At 44.2% G+C, this 15,027-nt stretch overlaps 1 protein-coding gene across 1 annotated transcript in view; it reads left to right on the top strand.

The window, feature by feature from the left end:
* Positions 1-15,027, top strand: part of sgcd (sarcoglycan, delta (dystrophin-associated glycoprotein)) — a 102,469-nt gene that overhangs the window by 47,689 nt on the left and 39,753 nt on the right. Inside the window, exons 3-4 of the mRNA XM_061086012.1 lie at positions 5,744-5,845; positions 14,621-14,708. Coding sequence (XP_060941995.1) covers positions 5,744-5,845; positions 14,621-14,708 — 190 coding nt within the window. The remainder of the gene's footprint in view (positions 1-5,743; positions 5,846-14,620; positions 14,709-15,027) is intronic.

Genomic DNA, 15,027 nt, shown 5'->3' with positions numbered 1-15,027 from the left:
CTCAGATCCTCTCTCTCCCGCCCGAGCAGACGATGACGACTCGTCTCATGTGAAACGTTCTGACTCTGATATTTTCCACCGAGCATCAAGACGTCTATATTAGCTTTAGCCTCGGGTGGCGGCTGGATGCATATCGATGCAGACGCTCGATAATGGGCCGAGAGCTCCGCGGTATTGACAGCGGCGACTCGCGGCTCTGAGGAGGCCAGGACTTCAGAGAGAGTGGGGGGTGGGGGGGTAGATAAAGAAATGGATACGGATAAGATGACTGGTACGAGAGGTGATTCAAAGATCCACGTCAGTACTGATATGTGGCACTGCTCCTACACACACACACACACACAGAGAAAAACAAACAAACACAAACACACACACACACACATACACACACACACACACACACACACACACACACACACAGACACACACAGACACACCTCTGCCGTACCACAGCTGCGCCAAATAAATCTGCAGAATAACAGAAGGAACCAAAGGCACAAATGTTATTTACAAGACAGACGTTTTCTCCTCAGCTCTCCCACACACACACACACACACACACACACACACACACACACACACAAACTGCCAGGTAAACAGAGCAGCCTGTCGCACACACACACGCACAAACACACACTCACAAAGCCCAAAGTACACACAAACACAATAAATTCTCAATAACTATCAAGCTAACACAGCAGTGACAGTGGAGGCAGCGCTGGCGTCGAGTGTAGATCAATTTAGTCCTTGTTGGAGCGAACACTAAGGGGGAGGGGGGGGGAGAGGAGAGAGAGAGGAGAAAGGAGTGGGGGGGGGGGGCTGAGGAGGAATGTATGTGTGATGAATTACGTCCAAATCCCTCCGAGCTCCAGGGGAGCGAGCAGAAAAACAGGATTCAGGACCGAGCTGAACTTTCATTTATTCTGAAGTGAGTCGGACGATATTTCCAAAACAGGAAGTTAAACACGGGATTTATGAGGCGTTCAAGTGCTTCGAGGCCGGAGGTATGATTCCACCAGAGGGCTCTTCACAGAGCTCCGGCCCGTTTCTACACAACTGCAGATTCTTGTTTGAACTGATACTTTCCACCCGGAGAAAATATTTCTTTTCAACACAAACAAACACTCAGACCAGCATGCCGGGCCAGTAGGGGGCGATACAGTCCAGATTAATGCTCCGTTAAATACCAGAGAGGAAGACCTACATCTGTAATGTGGAAGACCGAGGCAAAATAAAGCTGCTAACTTGTAATTAGATCTATCAGTGCAAACCACGCGTAGAGAAACAGGTTTATAGTAACTAGCTGCTGTTGTTGTTGTTGTTGTTGTTGTTGTTGTTGTTTCTGTCACATGATCTTTAAACAAAGAGTGAACACGTGTGAAGTGAACATTGTCGTCATCTTTTCCCAAACGTTAATTCCACGTGCACTTTGATGTTTCTTATTAAAGTTTGGTCCATGTCCCATCTGCTAACCTGGAGGAGCTGTACTGCAGCCAGCCACCAGGGGGCGATCACGATGCCCTGGCTTCACATTCAGGGAGTCTCTCTCCGTGGTGCTGAAACTAAACCACCTCTTTCGTTTTCCTCTAACGGGGGAAAAAAAATTAAATTATGTAAACGAGATCAAAATGAAGGTAGAGAGGGAAAAGAGAAAGATAACGAGATAAGAGGCTGATCAGCGAGGGAGGAAGAAAACAAGCGAGAGGTCTTTAAGGACATGGAAAACAGAGGGAGGGAGGAGGAGGAGGAGAAGAGAGGCCGGAGCGGAGGTGAAGAGAAACACACCTGAGCGTTCAGAGGCCTCCGTCCTGCAGAGGTGAGCTGAATTATTCATGTTGCTCGGCTCGCTTCGCTGTGCAGGAGAAGAAGAGAGTTTGGACGAGAAAAGAAACTGCACACACACAAAAAGACTCACACACACAGAGAGACACACACACACACACACACACACACAAGTGTTCCGAGCTCTTTCAGTTCCTGCACTGAAATTGTTATTTCATTGACGGCTGCAGCTGAATAACGTCGAGGAGATTATTATATATTTTCCAACTTTTCCCTTCGTCGTTCATCTCGTGTAAACATGAGGAATCTCAACACAATGAAGGAGCGCTCGGTTCGGTCACCTCTGCGTGGCTGCAGCCGGACGGGGACAGACCGGTGCTGACTCACTCAGCGGTTCACTGTGGAGCTGAGTGAGTGGACGGAATTTATATAGAAATCAGCCGCGTTTAGAAAGTGCTTTGTTTGGGTCGTATCGATCGTGAGTCTGCACACACACACACACACACACACACACACACACACACACACACACACACACACACACACACACACACACAAACACAACTGGAGGAAGTTTGTATCTAAATAAAATCTGAAAACACGGACGTCTCAACAGAAAATGAGGCTGTGTCTGTAAACCTGTTCAGATCAGTTTCTCTCTGGTTTTAACTCAATTAGAAGCAGATATTTTATTTAATAAATGTTGATCCAAGTGATGTATTATTAAAAAACAGTTTAAACTCATTTATATTGTGTTAAAAAAGCTTTTATGTATCATGTAAGAGACATGTAGTGGTTTGTGTAAATTGAGACGCTTTGATAATCAGTGTTTTGCAGATCAATAATTTTCAAATGACTTTTATTCCTTCGGGGAACAAATGAAGATTCATATTATTAATATATATATTTATATTATATATATATAAATCTGGTGTTTTCTGGAAACATCCCTCTCGCTGCTTCTTGCACCTTATTAACACAGTTTTTCTGGGATCAGCTCAGTATTTATTCAGATTCTCAACCTGAGGAAGTTTCTGTAACTTTTCATTTCACACTCGTTTATTAATTCATTTCTTTTCCATCTTCGTCTCCGAAGCTTTTCTCAGGTTTTTCCTTCGCAGCTATTATCTCTGTTGTCGCTTGTTAATGCGTCTGCACCCGAGTTAGAAAAACTTAAATCTGACTCTTAATGGATTCACATTATTCCATTATAACACTTTCTCCTCCGTCTGTAAAAAAAACATTTATGGGACGGAACCAAATTAGGTCTGAATCTCCAGAGCAGACACGAGCAGAATATCTGAAACTTTGCTCCTTTGTAAGTGACTTATCTCCTCGGGGGGGAGTAGTGTGTGTGTGTGTGTGTGGGGGGGGGGGGAGATATGGACTGAGGCGCACAACATAACTTTTCAGCCATTACGCATCCTCAGCAATAAAGCAGACGCAGATATGAAGCAGCCGGCGGGAGGACTCACTCGGTGTGTACAGTACATCCCAGAGAAGATGGACGGCTTGTATCAGCCGGCGCCGCGGAGAGAAATCAATCTGTCGGCGGCGAGCGGCGAGCGGCGAGCGGCGAGCGGAGCAGAAGAAATATGATTCTGGTTTCTCACACTCGCTGCTCGTCATCAGAAAAGTGGGAAATTGACTCAGAATCTGGATCTGAAGCCGCTGACGGGCCCGACTTCCACCGGAGGACGATTCACAGGCGCAGCACGTCCACGGCTCAACCCCCCCCCACCACCCCCCCACCCCCCCGCTGCCTCAACTCTCCCAGAATGTTAATATGTTCTACACAGTGAGGGGGGGGGGAGGAAACCCGTCCTCGGGCACTGTGGGATTTCGAGGGGTCTTGATCTCCATTTGCTCGAGGAATCAAACGACGGCGGGAAAACAAAAACGTCTTAGCAGGAGGAGATCACACAGACAGATAAACGCCCCCCCCCACCCCCCCCCAGCAGGTGATCTCTCCTGTAATGTACAGAATGAATCTCCTCCGGTTGTTTGATCCTCTCTCACTCAGAATCGTCCGGAGCTCGGCTGCAGCTCCGCTTGTTATTACACGATAACAAACCCAATGAAATAACACACGAAACACAAGAGAAGCATCTTCACTGCTGATGGAGTTAAAGCCTCCGAGTGGCTGCGACGCTCATTGATTTATTCACCTCTTGAAAGAATATTCTGTTCCTGCTGTCGCCTCAAAACAACTTCATTTAGCAAACACAGCGTTTGTGTTTAAAACGAGTTCAGAACGAGTTTGAGAGAAACGATCCTTTGGGTTTGAAAACCAGATTCCTGATGAAGGTGAAATGAAAACACATCAGGGCGGCGAGGTGGCACAGCGGGTCACCTCAGGGCAAGAGGGTTCTGGGTTTGAATCCAGGTTCTGTTGTCCATTCCCTGCAGCGATGGACAGTGAGAGGAAAGTTGTGCGTGTGCATGTCTGCTCTCTGGCGACACCTAGTGGCTGGAGGCGTAACGTTTCCTGTTGTGAACACGATTTCTCCAGAACGTCTCGAGGGAATTTGTTCAAATGTTCTTCAAACATTCACTAGAAGTCAAAGACAAACTGAGTAGATTTAGGGTCAAAGGTTAAAGACACTGTTACTTCATAAAAGCCGTTTCCTTAAGGACACCTCAAGGTCAAGGGTCAAAGGTCACAGTGACCTCATATCAGTCTTCAGGGAAACTGATCTGGTGAATCTAGTCTGATCATTTTTTATGAATTATTGTATAGTCTCGTATTCTTTTGTCATTATAATCATGAGTAGTTGTATTCAGTGTTTTTAAGAGTAAATGTTTCTGTTCTGTTTATTACGAGAAGCTTTGTTCACTTCAGGATTCACAGCTAAAAAACTTTACGTGTCATTTTAATAAATGAAAGCTGACACTTTACAGCATGTGAATGTTTTCAGTGATGACACAAATGAATCGGATTGAGTGTGAGAAGAATCTGTCTCGTTTGAAATCAACAGCACAAAACTCACAGAGATGTGAGTCACATGTTTATGGAACAATAAAATATCTCCGTGCTGCTGTTTGACGACTGAGATTTACTGAACACACTTTTTATATTATCTCTTGTATTTCAGGATAGAAAACAGTTTATATCTATCTATCTATCTATCTATCTATCTATCTATCTATCTATCTATCTATCTATCTATCTATCTATCTATCTATCTATCTATCTATCTATCTATCTATCTATCTATCTATCTATCTATCTATCTATCTATCTATCTATCTATCTATCTATCTATCTATCTATCTATCTATCTATATATCTATCTATCTATCTATCTATCTATCTATCTATCTATATATCTATATATCTATCTATCTATCTATCTACCTATCTATCTATCTATCTATCTATCTATCTATCTATCTATCTATCTATCTATCTATCTATCTATCTATCTATCTATCTATCTATCTATCTATCTATCTATCTATCTATCTATCTATCCATCTATCTATCTATCTATCTATCTATCTATCTATCTATCTATATAAATATATATATATTTATAAATATACATGATTTATACAAGTGTGCGACATGTTTGCCAATGAATCAGTTTGTAAAACTGAAGCTGGAGTCATGAACCTCAGTCACTGCATTAAACAGCAGATTAAGAGATTAGAGCAGCTGATTAACTGTTGAGTGTGTGTGTGTGTATGTGTGTGTGTGTGTGTGTGTGTGTGTGTGTGTGTGTGTGTGTGTGTGTGTGTGTGTGTGTGTGTGTGTGTGTCTGTGTGTGTGTGTGTGTATGTGATATCAATATTCCTCTCATAGATGTTGAGATAATGTGTGTGAGAAATAAAATACGATCATGTTACGTAACGATGCAGAAAAACTGGAAAATCCTTCGAGTTGTTGCCTTTGTGTTGACGTGCGTATAAACTAACTGCGTGTGTGTTTTGTGTGTGTTTGTGTGTTTGTTCCTCGCAGGACGGAATGGGGAACCTCCGAATCACAGAGAAGGGCCTGAAACTGGAGGGAGACTCCGAGTTCCTCCAACCTCTCTATGCCAAAGCTATCCAGTCCAAACCAGTGAGTCGCACAACGACAGACCCACAAACTTACACGCAACCGCATACACGCACACACACAACCACATCAACACCTGTTGTGTTTGTACACTGACACACAGCAGAAGCAGACGGATGTGTAGTTGTTTTTACTGTGAGTAGAGTTCACATAAATAAATACTGACATGTTGAGTTTCCACTGAGCTGGTTTTACTCTTTGAGGATTTGAAACATGTCAAAACTAAAAATGTGAATAAGAAAAGAAAATATCAAACAAACATCAGCAGAGATTTTAAATCCGAGTGAAACAAAGTGAAATAAGAAAATCCATGTTTGAAGAGGAGGATGAATTTTTACAAATTTGACTCAAATCTTTATTTAGACTCACAGATTATCTGATTGGATTTGGTGGTTAAAGGTCACAGGTCAAGGTCACAGGGACCTTATGTGTGTTGACTTTAAAGTAAACCTGGAGGGGGGCGGGCGGGGGGGGGGACTCCTTGGAGTAAACAGCAGCTACATCACATTCACGAGTAGGGTTGCAAAGGGGTGAAAAGTTTCCGGTAAATATCCGGAAACTTTCCATGGGAACTTTAGCTCGGGAATTTTGGGAATTTTGAAAAAAAAAAAATACTCAAATTAAACGCTGAGCAATAAAAACATGATTCAAAACTCTATTTTAAAGATGTATGGAACGTTGAGTTTCAACCCTCCACTGGTCATTCTTCCATCACATGCACAGATAACTCCCAGCATGCTTCACTCTACAGCAGGGCTATTGAGGCCTGCTGTAGAGTGCAGGACTAGTCAGGTAAGTTTCCATGATATTACTGGGAAAATATATTAGCATGCTGATTGAGGATTGTTCATCTGTTCATCTAGACTATTTCCATTCATTTATCCATCAATTGTAAAATATGTTTACAGACGATTCCAATTGCTTGGCTAACTATTTATATCTCTGGCATTGCATTAGTGTTTTTTTACAAACTTTTTTCTCATCTTATTCTACAGAACAATGCCACGTGCACTCTCTCATGTGTGGAGACATTTCACCCCATCCAATGTAGAAGGAAAGGCTGTGTACATTTGAAAATACTGTGCAAAGACCTATGTTAAGAATGACACAACGATGCAGAAGCATATAGTCAAGTGCCCAAAGTTTCCTCAGGGCTCAAATCAGCCTATGACACAACAAAATGTTTATATTTATGTCTGTATATGACAAGGTAAATACAGTTAGTATAAATTACCCACAACATTTCAAGTTTATTCCTGTTTATTCCCGTTAATTCCCGTATATTCCCGTATATTCCCGTGGAAAGTTTCCAACTTTGAATATTCCCGGAATTTTGCAACCCTATTCACGAGTGTTCGAGATTCTACATACTTCTCCGATCCGACATGAGAATGTGTTCAAACCGGGAACCTCCGGTCGTCTGAGGTCACAGAAATAACCACGGCACCATCAGGACCAATCATAACGTGACACAGAACGACCACAGGCGCCGTGTCCGTCATCACGTGACGACGCTCGCCACGTGATGTAATTTGATGTCATGTCCTGTGGTGACAAAGCAGGAGAGGCCTTCACCCGGGTAACCGCTGTGTATCCTCGTGGCTGCACCTGTTCCCGAGCAGATGGTCTCAGCGGGAAGCGAAGGCGTCCATCAGCTCGCCGCCTCGTGCTCTCATCAACATGCTCTCTCCACTGAGCTGCTCGCCGCCACAGCTCCAGCCTCACTGGTCCTCTTCCTGTCGTCCGTCCGGCGACTGCAGGAGGAGGAGCCGGGCCCGGAGAACTTAGCGATGGCCACGATAAAGAAACAGCAACTCTCTCTCTCTCCCTCCGTCTCCTGTCGCGTCGCAGTATCAACAGCTGCTCGCAGGTAGTGGGCGCCGAGCGGGATAATGGGAGGGAGCGCCGAGCTCTGTCTCTTCTGTCTGGGACCTAACGTGAGCCGAGAGGGAGGATGAGGGATGAGGAGCGAAGACAAGGAGCAAGAGAGCAGGAGGGGAGGAGACATGGGGGAAGTGGAGAGGAAGAGGGAGCAGTAATTGAGACGGAGACAGGAAGACAGATGGAGGAGGACGGAATTAGAATGAGAGAGATGGGACGTTCTGACAGGCGGAGGCCGAGTTCAACGCCGACTCAAACGAGCGCAAGCGTGTCCACGCGTGACTTTAAAAGTTCTTTAAAGAGCAATAATGATAATTTAGTTTGTATAGAAACATGAGCAGCGGAAACATGTGTGAGAACGTTTCTCTGATCACATCAAAATCTCTTTAGCTCCTTTTAATGAAGCAAAAGATTTGTTTGCTGCATCGACTCCCCCACAGACTCCGAGTGACGCTGCAAGATGTCCGAGATGTTTGAGTTTCATTGTTGTTCAGAAGCAGGAAGTGGAGATCACGTCTCTATTTACAGTCTGAAATCTGTTCTCATCTACTGGAGGAATCCTGCAGGAATCACAGCGTCCTTGAAGAAGGAAATTAAACATATAAAGTATATGGTCTCCAGAGGAGGTTTCTGAGCCTCCAGCTCGATGAGACTCGTGTTTTGTTTCTTCAAGGTTTGAGTTTTAAATTTGAGCTTTAAATCCGTCACCTCGGAGCGAAGCGGCTCGGAGCCTGCTCTTCCTGCCGCGGCCCAGTGGGGCCGTTTGTGTCGAGTACATGTTTAGTTTGTTGTCGTGTTTCTGATCTGCTCGGCCTCGCTCTTCCATTCGTTTCTGATGCGGTCGACCACATTACTCCCAGCAGGATGCCTCTCGCCCAGAGGGAGGGAGGGAGCGAGGAGTTAGAGACCTGCAGGAAGACGAGTGGATCGGAGCTGGTTATAGAAATATGACCTGGAGGCAGAGTGGAGCTTCAGAGGCTCAGAAATCTGCCTGAATTAAAGCTCAGTAAGTTGAGCCAGAGGAGCGATTTGCAGCAGCTCGCTCAGAAACTGGTTCAATGCAGCAGGTCCAGACTCCATCTGTTTATCAGCTACAGGGTCTGAGGCTCAGTGTGAAGTTAAAGTCCACTTAACTGGATCAGCAGCTTCAAGGTTGGCTCCCTGCTGGAGACGCTGGGTCGCTCTCTCTGGGTTCAGGAGACATGTTGCTCCAAGTGAAGGAGTTCAGGTGTCTCAGGGTCTTGTGGACGAGTGAGGAGACAATGGAGCAGGAGATGAAGAGATGGATCAGTTCAGCAGTAACATGTGGTTGGTGACTGACCCTCACTAAAGGTCATGAGCTCTGGGGAGGGACCAAAGAACATCGGGAGTCTGGGCTGAGTCTTGGAGATGGAGCAGGACTTCAGAGTCCGCCATTGGAAGTTTTCAGGCCCATGGACCAGGCGGAGACACCGGGGTGGATCCAGAACTCCCTGGAGGGATAATGAATCCCAACCTGGCCTGGGAAACACCCAGGATTCGTCAGGAGGAGCTGGAAAGCTCGATAGGAAGAGGAACTTTGAGAACAGGACAAGTAACTGGTGGAAATATGTCTGCGTTTTACTTTACTGTTTATTTAAAACTGTTTCAGGAAGACAATTTATCAGTATTTATCAGTATTATTACCGGTGGGAGGCCCTATTGTATTTCGTAGGATTTGTATTTCCCTTTTGGGCTTTTTCAGGGCCTAGACAGGCTAAAATTCTTACCAAAGTTTGCAGGAAATTCAAAACCCTTAAAAGTAATTGTATTCTGGAGTAATTTGAAATGGGCGTTGCAAAAAGACATTCATAATGTAGGAATAAGATTACTCTGACTTTTCGTCAAACGCCAAATTGAGGTGATTGTCATCTCAACAAGATGGAGATATGAACTACCTCGGTATATTTGATTTCATCACATGCTGTGACCGTGGCGTGCCACCAAAGTTTGATTACACGCAATCAAAAACACAAGGTTCTGTATCTCGGACATATTTTGTCCAATTGAGTCCAAACTAGACATGTAGGACAAGAGTCCCGGCCTGAAGACATCTACATAGACAACATGACTTAAAATCACAGCGCCAACTGCTGGCTACAGAAAGTGACATGTTTTATACTTTGATGAACTGCTCCTGGGTGCAAAAGAGTTCAGTCAGGTCATTGGATCAAGGTCAGAATTGGGACTTTCCTCAAACCGTGTAAACATTGATGTGCGGCGAAGGTTTATCCTTCGCCAAAGGAGACAATGTTGTCATAACTCCACTGTGCATTGTCCTATCACCACCAAACTTCTGTCTCATGATCAGAGTCCAAGCCTGAACAGCTCTATGTGTCAATTTTTTTTCTTCATTTTATTTACTATCAATGCCTTTAAACTAACTGTTTAAAGGTAGCTGCCTTTGAACTAACTATTAAAGGCAGCTGCCTTTAAACAGTTTGACAACACTGCTGAGGAGAGGTAAGACCAGACTGTTGCTCTTTTCAATAGTGTGTTAAAACGTGGGAGAAGGAGGAAGTGAAGGAGAGAGGGAGGAGCAGAGAACTGTTTCTGTTCAGAGGAAGTGAATCTGTTCTACAGTCTCTGGCAGCAGCTGAAATGGAGCAGCAAGAAAATCTACTGGACAGAGAAAGGTTCTGCTGTTCGATCTGTCTGGATCTACTGAAGGATCCGGTGACTACTGTCTGTGGACACAGCTACTGTAAGAGCTGTATTAACACCCACTGGGACAAAGAGGAGGAGAGAGGAAGCTACAGCTGTCCTCAGTGTAGACAGACCTTCACACCGAGGCCTGTCCTGGAGACAAGCACCATGTTAGCTGCTTCACTGGAGGAGCTGAAGAAGACTGGACTCCAAGCTGCTCCTGCTGATCACTGCTATGCTGGACCTGAAGATGTGGCCTGTGATGTCTGCACTGGGAGAAAACTGAAAGCTCTCAAGTCCTGTTTGAATTGTTTGGCCTCTTATTGTGGGAAACACCTCCAGCCTCATCTTCAGTCAGCTGCATTGAAGAAGCACAAGCTGGTGGAGCCCTCGGAGAAGCTCCAGGAGAACATCTGCTCTCGTCACGATGAGGTGATGAAGATGTTCTGCCGCACTGATCAGCAGTGTATCTGTTATCTCTGCTCTGTGGAGGAACATAAAGACCACGACACAGTGTCAGCTGCAGCAGAAAGGACTGAGAGGCAGAGAGAGCTCGGGCTGAGGAGACAAACAATCCAGCAGAGAGTCCAGGACACAGAGAAAGACGTGAAGCTGCTTCAACAGGAGGAGGAGGCCCTCAATGGCTCTGCTGATAAAGCAGTGGAGGACAGTGAGGAGATCTTCACTGAGCTGATCCGTCTGCTGGAGAAAAGAAGCTCTGATGTGGAGCAGCAGATCAGGTCCCAGCAGGAAACTGAAGTTAGTCGAGTCAGAGAGCTTCAGGAGAGACTGGAGCAGGAGATCACTGAGCTGAAGAGGAAAGACCATGAACTGAAGCAGCTCTCAGACACAGAGGATCACAACCAGTTTCTACACAACTACCCCTCACTGTCACCACTCAGTGAATCTACACACTCATCCAGCTTCAGGATCCGTCCTCTGAGGGACTTTGAGGACGTGACAGCAGCTGTGTCCCAGGTCAGAGGTCGACTACAGGACATTCTGAGTGAGACAAGGACAAAGATTTTACAGATTGTGTCTCAAGTGGATGTTTTACTGCGACAACCAGAGCCAGAGACCAGAGCTGACTTCTTAAAATATTCACAGGAAATCACACTGGATCCAAACACAGCACACAGACAGCTGTTATTATCTGAGGGAAACAGAAAAGTAACATGGATGAGAGAAGAACAGTCGTATTCTGATCACCCAGACAGATTCACTTATTGGCCTCAGGTCCTGAGTAGAGAGAGTCTGACTGGACGTTGTTACTGGGAGGTGGAGATGAAGGTGGGGGGGGGGGGGAGCAGTTTGGGTAGCAGTTACATACAAGAATATCAGCAGAGCAGGTAGCTCACATGAATGTTTATTTGGATCCAATGATAAATCTTGGTCATTATATTGTGATGGAAACAGTTATAACTTTTATTACAACAGGATCAAGACTCCAGTGTCAGGTCCTGTGTCCTCCAGAGTAGGAGTGTACCTGGATCACAGTGCAGGTGTTCTGTCCTTCTACAGAGTCTCTGACACCATGACTCTCCTCCACAGAGTCCAGACCACATTCACTCAGCCTCTCTATGCTGGAGTTAGTGTTGGTTATGAATCCACAGCTGAGTTCTGTAAACTCAAATAGACACGAGTCATTAAAAGCAGTGATTTAGATTCTGTGTGTAAATCTTTAACTTCTTTTGTCTCCATGTTTGTTGATCAAAGTTCGTCGTGGTGACGTTTCTGCTCCGCACAGAGATCAGCTGTCAATCAAACACTGACCTTCCTTTATCACAAGTATTTAGTTCTCACTTTGTATAGACAGAAATCTATAATTACACTGACATGAATGTGTTTGAAAGAACTAATGTTGCTATTGTTTTCTAAATCAATGTAGAAATCAGGTTGTGTGATGTTTTAGAACCTGTGTTGATCCTGATGCTCATCAATGAGCTGATTCTTTGTTCTTTTCTTTTCCACATGTGAGACGGAGGTGAAACAAAATGGTTGTGTGTAACTTTAACTCACTGAACAGACTTTACTGATGAAATGATCAATGAACTCAGAGCGTCAACATGTCCAACAGATGTATAAAGCAGATGAATAAAAGCAATACAAATCTTGTCTTCATTCCAGGATCTCATTCAAAGCTGATGAAGACTCCTGAAACTCCACAAACCTTGACTCAAAAAGTCTTCATGTTCATTCTCTGTCTTTGCAGCTTTTCTGCACTAAACCCCGAGCGATGGGAGGCTCTGTTAGTATTTCCCTTTTGGGCTTTTTCAGGGAAATAGGGCGTCGATTGGTCGACATCTACAAAAATCTATAGGGACATGTGTTTTTTCATAAAAAACAAATAAGTCTCTTGGACAGAAATGCTAGACCAAACAGGTAGCCTGCCGTTTTTTACTTTAATGGCTATTTTGGCCATTTTCCACATTTGTACTTTGACGAACTTGTCGTACAGCTTTCATCAGATCAACTTCAACTTCTGGGAACCAGCTCTGATCTACTGACCTATGATCACAATCGTGACCTGAACACATCCATATATTAATATTAGTTCAGGGTCATAGCGCCACCTTCAGTGTGAAAATTAAGTTGTTGTAAAATTGTCCAATTGACACAAAATTGCTCACACTACATCAGAGCGCCTACTTGAACAGATATATTAGTCTGTACGTAATAATAGTAATGGCGCCACCTACTGGCAACAGGAAGTAAGCGTTGCTTTACAGCTATCATTCGATTACATAACATTTTTGCAGTGTAATGTGCTATTTGATAGCGTGGACCGTATTGAGCAATTAGCAGGCAAGGATTAACATTACGTGATGGACGCAGGAAGTGAAGCGTTTATCCTTGCCGCAGAGCGTAAAACGCATGCAACGCGGAGATGTGCGCTTGGTCAGCGATCGCTCTCTCTCCACCGACCGCAACAGGCTTTAAATTGCCTCGGGCCCGTTAGTGCTACAACGTAGCCCTAGTTATTATTATTATTAATTCCCTGGGAAATCAATGGAAATGTCAAACAAACAAACAAACCAACGGCCAGGGATGAAAATAAAACCTCCTCAGTAGAAGTAACACACACAAACACACACACACACACACACACTGACACACAGACACACTGACACACAGACACACACACCTTGACACTCTTCTTTGTGTCGAGTCTCAAACTTCTTGTTCGTCGCACATTCAGGTCACAGCTCGTTGTTATTGTAATCACTTCCTGCTTGTGTATCGCACATTCACTGCGTTTACTGTGGGAACTTCAGTAAGTTTGTCGGGAGCCATAATGTTATCAGTAATATACACACAAGGCTGGTCCCCCACCCCCCCCCCCACCCCCCTCAGCCGCCACAGCGCCACAATGGTCCGGCCGTTATCTCTAATTAAGAAGTTGACTGAGGCATGAAGATTAGCCGGGCACAGAAAGAGCCGAGTGTCCGACGTGATCGGCATTCACATCGGTGCAGGGCACTCTGGGAAATGGAAGTTAGCGAATAGAGCGGTCGGCTTAGGTCTAAGTGTGTTTGTGTGTGTGTGTGTGTGTGTGTCTGTCTGTGTGTGTGTGTTTTGAGGTAAAGTCTTACATGTGAGTCCATGTTTCATGTTACTATCAAATCATACCCTCCACATGCGTGTGACCAATGAAGATCTCCATGACGTCTATTTGGTCTTGAACTAATAATTTGACAAATTAATTCACAAAATAATCTATTATCTAGTTTTGTGGAATCTGAAAATGGTTAAAAGTTCTTGTTTTATGTTGCTGACATATTATAACCCAAGGTTTTATCAGAAGGAATCTTTTGATGTCTCTCCATGTTTGTCTGAATAACATCTTTTATAAATCAAATTATGAATTAAACCTTCAGTAAAAACCTTTGGATGTAAACAGGAATGAATCTGGAAGCTTTGGTGAATTTAGATTAAACTGAAATATTGAAATATGTCTCAAAGGATTGGAAAAACCAAATATTCACTGAACGGCCTTTGATCAGGATTTAAATCTGCAGATGTAAAAGGACAAATTGATGTGAATTAAAAACTTAAACTAAATATATATGAGATGTTTCATTTCCACGAACGTGAGAGAAAAGCTCTAGAAGAAAACGTGCATTAAAACCTTCCTTTCACAGGGAAGTTGCTCTTTTCTCTCTCGTTCTCCTTCTTGCTCTTGAACATGAGAGCGAGACAGTTTGATGCAGCCGGCGCTCCGTGTGTCCACAGGGCCGCCCGCTGTTCCTGCAGTCGTCCAGAAACGTGTCCATCAACATCCTGGGCAGCAACAACCAGCTCCTCACGCAGCTCGTCACAGGTGAGAAACACAAACTGCTTTCATCTGCTCCTTCACGTTTTCCTTTTGATATGATTCATGTTTTCATTCTTCAGAACCAACAACAATGACGACATCCGCTGCAACACAACATGTAGAAACGTTTCTGTTCAATTATTCACAGAGATTTTCTGTTTTGGTTTCACAAACCAACGTCTCAGACTTTTCTAAAGAATCGAGAAGTTTCAGATTGTTGAACATGATGAATTCTTGCCGTAGTGAACTTGCTGCTTCCATCTTCTTCTTCTTCTTCTTCTTCTTCTTCTTCTTCTTCTTCTTCTTCTTCTTCTTCTTCTTCTTC

The sequence above is a fragment of the Limanda limanda genome, chromosome 14 (assembly GCF_963576545.1).
Source record: "Limanda limanda chromosome 14, fLimLim1.1, whole genome shotgun sequence".
Classification (NCBI taxonomy): domain Eukaryota; kingdom Metazoa; phylum Chordata; class Actinopteri; order Pleuronectiformes; family Pleuronectidae; genus Limanda; species Limanda limanda.
This window is presented reverse-complemented; position numbering and strand designations above follow the sequence as displayed.